The sequence below is a fragment of the Erpetoichthys calabaricus genome, chromosome 5 (genome assembly GCF_900747795.2).
Source record: "Erpetoichthys calabaricus chromosome 5, fErpCal1.3, whole genome shotgun sequence".
Taxonomy (NCBI): Eukaryota; Metazoa; Chordata; class Cladistia; order Polypteriformes; family Polypteridae; genus Erpetoichthys; species Erpetoichthys calabaricus.
This window is the reverse complement of record NC_041398.2, coordinates 15,142,276-15,148,275: the sequence shown is the minus strand read 5'-3', so window position 1 is coordinate 15,148,275 and position 6,000 is coordinate 15,142,276. Positions and strand designations below refer to the sequence as shown.

The window sequence follows — 6,000 nt, the reverse complement described above, 5'->3', positions numbered from 1 at the left end:
CAATATATTCAATATCTTTTCGATGTTCCATTATTTCCATTTGTTTGCACTAATGCGATCTTTACTATCATTTTCTTTGAGACTTTCGAATTTTCTTGCTTTGTACGCTCTGCATGTGTATCACGCAAACATTTTTGAATTCTTTACAATGTTCTACTTTGTCATCTACTCTTTGTCTTTTATTTACGGCCACGGGCCGTGGAAGGAAAGTGGTGTGTGTGTTTATAGCAGTCCTGGTGCAATGCTAGAGAAAAACAGCAAAAGGAAAAATTACGCTCTCTCTCCCTCCCACTCTTTATTTCTCCTCCAGTTCATGTTTCTGTACGAAGATCGAATCAAAGTCACACCACATAAGTGCTAAAAACATTTTCTTTAAGTGCCATTAAGACCAACATAAGTCTGTAGTACTAGTTAGGACAGTTACGTGTCAGTCTTCCTTCCACTCATTTGTTCTCCACCCTGCAACTTACTCCTTCAAGGCCTCCTCCAGTGTGAATTGTCATGGGGTTATTGCTGTGTGAGAAACACTTGACACATTCAGAACAGTCATGTGGCCTCTTATCAATGTGAACTCTTTTATGATTTAAGTCCACTGCTGTTTCAGAATCATTTACCACAATGAGTCTACCCAGAAGAGTTCTCGCCACTGTGGATTCATAAGTTGTGATGGAAATGACTTGAAATTGAGAATCCTTTGCCACATATTGAGCAGCAAGAAAGTTTTGCTTCAGTGTATATATTTGAACAACGGGTAAGGCTGCTGTAATGGGAAAGTAATTTGCCATATTCACAACATATGATTTCTGATCAGATTCTGAAGACTGGTGATGGGGGAATCTTTTCACACATTCACAGGAGCAATATGGCTTCCCTCCCTTTAACTTTACCAGATTTTCTTGTACTCACTATCACAACAGATGTGAACCTCACTCTTTAATCAGGATAGTCTAATTGTACGGTTTTATTTCTAACTTCACTGTGGATTCCTTTGTGTTTCTGAATATTTTTTTTAATGGAATAGTCTTTTGCAACATTTACAAGAACCATGCAACATTTCTAGAGTTTGTTTCCAAATTTTCTTCTTGTACTTACTATCAAGACAGAAGTGAGCCTCAGTCTTAATTCATGAGATCAGTTCTTGCTCCCTTAACTTTGCAAAACTGTATGAATTCTTCTTATGTGATGTTGAAGATGGCTACTCCTAGAGAAGTGTTTGCCACATTCCGAACAAAAATATGGTTTCTCTCCTGTATGAGTTCTTTTATGCCTATGAAGGGCACTACTTGTACGGAATCGTTTGCCACATTCAGAACAGCAATAAGGCTTTTCTCCAGTATGAACTCTTGCGTGGGTCTGAAGATTGCTACTTTGAATAAATCTTTTTCCACATTCAGTACAGCAAAAGGGCTTCTCTCCAGTGTGGGTTCTTTTATGTCTTTGGAAACTACAATTGTCAGAGAATCGTTTGCCACATTCCAAACAGCAGTATGGTTTCTCTCCGATATGAATTCTTGTGTGACTCTGAAGATCACTCGTCCACCTAAATCTTTTGCCACATTCAATACAACAGTATGGCTTTTCTCCTGTGTGTCTTTTTGTATGTCTTTGGAAACTTTCACTATCAGAAAATCGCTTGCCACATTCAGAACAACAATAGGGTTTTGGTCTTGCATAAACTGACTTGTGGTTTTTAAAGTCAGAAATGGTTTTAAAAGTTGGTTTGCACTCTTCTTGCCCAGTAGACAAAGTTTGCAGCCCAGTATGAATTCTTCTTACGTGACGTTGAAGATGGCTGCTACTAGAGAAGTTTTTGTCACATTCCAAACAAAAATATGGCTTCTCACCTGTATGAATTTTTTTATGCCTCTGAAGGGCACTACTTACACTGAATTGTTTGCCACATTCTGAACAGCAATAAGGCTTTTCTCCAGTATGAACTCTTGAGTGGATCCGAAGATGGCTACTTTGAATAAATCGTTTTCCACATTCACCACAGCAATAGGGCTTTTCTCCAGTGTGGACCTTTTTATGTCTTTGGAAACAACGATTGTCAGAGAATCGTTTGCCACATTCCAAACAGCAGTATGGTTTTTCTCCAGTATGAATTCTTACATGATACTGAAGATGGCTACTCCACTTAAATCCTTTGCCACATTCAGCACAACAATACGGCTTTTCTCCAGTGTGCATTCTTGTATGTCTTTGAAAACTTTCACAGTCTGAAAATTGCTTGCCACATTTGGAACAGCAATATGGATCTGGTGTTGTACAAACTGAATTGAGATTTTCAAAGTCTGAGTTGGTTTTGAAAGGTTGTTGCACTGTATGAACTCTTTTTATGTGACGTTGAAGATGGCTACTCGTGGAGAAGTTTTTGCCACATTCAGAACAAAAATATGGCTTCTCTCCAGTATGGATTCTTTTATGCCTCTGAAGGGCACCACTTGTACTGAATTGTCTGCCACATTCAGAACAACAATACGGCTTTTCTCCAGTATGAACTCTTAAGTGGATCCGAAGATGGCTATTTTGACTAAATCTTTTTCCACATTCAGCACAGCAAATGGGCTTTTCACCACTGTGGACTCTTTGATGTCTTTGGAGACCACGTTTGTCAGAAAATCGTTTGCCACACTCAGTACAGTAAAAGGGGTTTTCTCTAGTATGAATTACTATGTGTCTTTGGAGATCACAACTGTCGGAAAATTGCATGCCACATTCAGAACAGCAATTAGGCGTTGGTGTTGTACAGACTGCCTCGAGATTGCTAAAGTCTGATTTGATTTTTAAAGTTTGTTTGCACTCTTGCTCAGCACACAAAGACTCTTGATCTGTTTTATGCCCTTGCTGTTGATCAGCGTTGATGGCGTCTATCTGCATTACTTGGACCAGAGAAAGAGAACTGCAAGGCCAAATGGCTGCTGGCACATGCTGTGATCCTCTTGTTGATTTCTTCATCTTTTCCTGTTTGTATTTCAGTCTGCACTGAAGAGAGGGCTGGGCAAATGAAAACTGGGACAAGCAGCCATTCTCCTGGAGACCTGCAATGACACAAACAGTTTAGTTAAACGTTTTTAAATAAATAAAACCTTAACGCGAGACAGGAGGGACATTAATTGGTGATTGTTTCTCAACCATCAGTTCAATTTCTAAGGATCTTCCAAGAATAACACTTATGAACAATCGAGACGAGAACAAGCCATTCAGCCCAACAAAGCTATTCACTTAACTCTTCCAAAATATCAAAAGTCGCGTTCTGAAGGTCCCTAAAGTCCTCCTGTCTACCACACTACTTGGCTGCTTATCCCATCGGTCTGTGGCTCTCTGTGTAAGGAAACATTTCCTAATGTGTGTGCAAATTTTACCCTTCACAAGTTTCCAACTGTGTCACCGTGTTTTTGATAAACTCACTCAAAAAACTGAGATTTATTTGAATGTGTCTCACTTGAATAAGCTTTGCTTTAAAACGGAGGCTCGGAAGGTTCCAGAAACCCAAAATGTTTACCGTGAAAGCAAACTGGTCTGAGACTATTCATGACTATGTGTGCACTTGTGATAGGTAAGCAGCCCTGTCAACTGATCATCGAGAACATCTTGGAGGGCTCAAAAAAGACACGGAGGAGATGGAGCAGCGGTGATTTGAAGATTAACGCTGATGCTGTTCATAGTACATTATGGGGCATCTTGGAAAAGTTGGTCCTTTTATTAAGGAGAATGTAAAATTTCTTTAAATGAAATTTCAGCAACATTAGATATCCTAATGCCAACTCCTCTGTGCTTTTCTCTGAGGTTTTGTCTCCCATCGATACTGAATTTCATGAACTTTCAATCCACAATACGCCGCTTGGTCACCAAGTACAACTTGCCCTAAACCTTTAAAATAGAACAGAAACAGACAAAACGAGCCCAGATGGTTGATTGAAGTGAGGTTCACTGGTTCAGAGTGCTTTGTGGGATACGCCCCTGGTCTGTCCACTGTGTAAATAGACTTTGACTGCTCACCTCTTACCTGTCCCCTTCACAAGTTTCTAACTGTGTACCCGTGTTCTTGATTAACTCATTTTAAAATAACAGTCTCGATCCACTGGACTAATTCCCTTCATCATTTTAAATACTTCACTTAGGTCACCTCTTAATCTCCTTAAGGCTCAGCCCCTTCTGTCATTCCTCTTTGTTCATCCCCTGTAGCTGTGAATCAGCCCAGCTGCTCTTCTCTGGCCATTCTCTAGTGCTGCTGTGTCCTTTTTGTAGCCTGGAGACCCAAACTGCACACAGGACTCCAGATGAGGCCTCACCAGTGTGTTATAAAGCTTGAGCAGAACCTCCTGTGACTTGTACTCCATACATCAAGGCGCTATATAACCTGACATTCGGTAAGCCTTCTTAATAGCTTCTCAACACTGTCTGGCAGCTGACAGCTTAGAGTCAACTATGACTCCTAAATCCTTCTCATAAGGTGGACTCTCGATTTTCCGACCCCCCCCCCCCCCCCCATTGTGTATTCAGACCTCACATTTGTACTTCCTGTGTGTAATTCTTTACATTTACTGACATAAAATTTCGTCTCCCACAAATCTGCCTAAGCCTGTCTGCTGTCCAAGTCCTTTTGTAATGATATAACGGATTCCAAATTATCTGCTAATCCACCTATGTTCGGAATCATCAGCAAACATAACCAGCTTGTTACTTGTATTCTAAATCATTAGTACTAGGGCGTTGTACCATGTTAGCCATTATGGATATGGTAAGAAGTTAAGCAAAATGACCCCTTTTATTGGCTAACTAAAAAGATAACAATATGCAAGATTACAAGGCAACTCAGCAAGGGGCCGGAGTTGCCTCGAAAGCTTGCATATTGTAATCTTTCTAGTTAGCCAATAAAAGGGGTCATTTTGCTTAACTTCTTACCCTATCCAAATCATTTATAGATATTAAAAATAGGGTGGCACGGTGACGCAGTTGGGAGACCTGGGGACCTAGGTTCGGTTCCCGGGTCCTCCCTGCATGGAGTTTGCATGTTCTCTCCGTGTCTGTGTGGGTTTCCTCCCACAGTCCAAAGACATGCAGGTTAGGTGGATTGGCGATCCTAAATTGTCCCAATTTAGGAGCTTGGTGTGTGTGTGTGTGTGTGTGTGTGTGTGTGTCCTGTGGTGGGTTGGCTCCCTACCCAGGATTGGTTCCTGCCTTGTGCCCTGTGCTGGCTGGGATTGGCAGTACTACACCAGTTCCAAACCTCAGCAGGCCTAACCCCATTGGCTCCCCGGTGGTTTCAACTGTTCTGGAGCTGAGGCTTCTGGAGGCTTCCGAGGGCTTCCAACCCCCGAAAACCCCACCCCAACTACTTCATAAAGCGAGCAGCCTTTTTATAGGTGGCTACAGCAAAGCTACTCCTGCGGAGAGCAGAAAGAAGTTCTGTCTGTTGTTTTCGGACTTTACATGAAGTTTATACGGTGGCTGGAGTGCCAATAATTGAATTGCCGTCACGTCATTATTATAGTAATCTGCAAAGGCTGAACATTCCTTTTTTTAATCTCTCCCTCTTTCTTTTTCATCTTTAATTGTGACTGAATGCAAATCCAAAAGAAATGAAAATCGGTTTCCAAAAATAAAAATGAAAATCGAGGAGTGGGACGGGGCATTGGGGGGGTCCACTGTACATACAAAAAAATCTAAAAAAGACTGACATTTTGCCAGTCATGTCAGGAAGGAGTGCGGTCGAATGTTACTGAATAGAACTTTCCCTTTCTATCGACAAGTCAGAGTTTGGAAAACAAATGCGATCACTTACTGTCAAATTATTACCCTTTCAGGCTGTCATTGACGGGAGTTTGACTGATGTGTGTCTTCTCTGGCGAGAACAAAACTGAAATGGATTAATGGAGCTGCAGCTTCTCTTTCAAATCTAATGTAGCTGCTTCAATACCAAAAATAATGTGCTGTACAGTGCATCCGGAAAATATTCCCAGCGCATCACTTTTTCCACATTTTGTTATGTTACAG

General features: G+C 41.1%; 1 protein-coding gene across 1 annotated transcript in view; it reads right to left on the bottom strand.

The window, feature by feature from the left end:
• Positions 1–201: 201 nt before the first annotated feature.
• The window catches only part of LOC114641581 (zinc finger protein 850-like), a 76,448-nt gene continuing 70,649 nt past the window's right edge, over positions 202–6,000 (bottom strand). Inside the window, exon 7 of the mRNA XM_051927714.1 lies at positions 202–3,041. Coding sequence (XP_051783674.1) covers positions 1,147–3,041 — 1,895 coding nt within the window. The 3' untranslated portion in view covers positions 202–1,146. The remainder of the gene's footprint in view (positions 3,042–6,000) is intronic.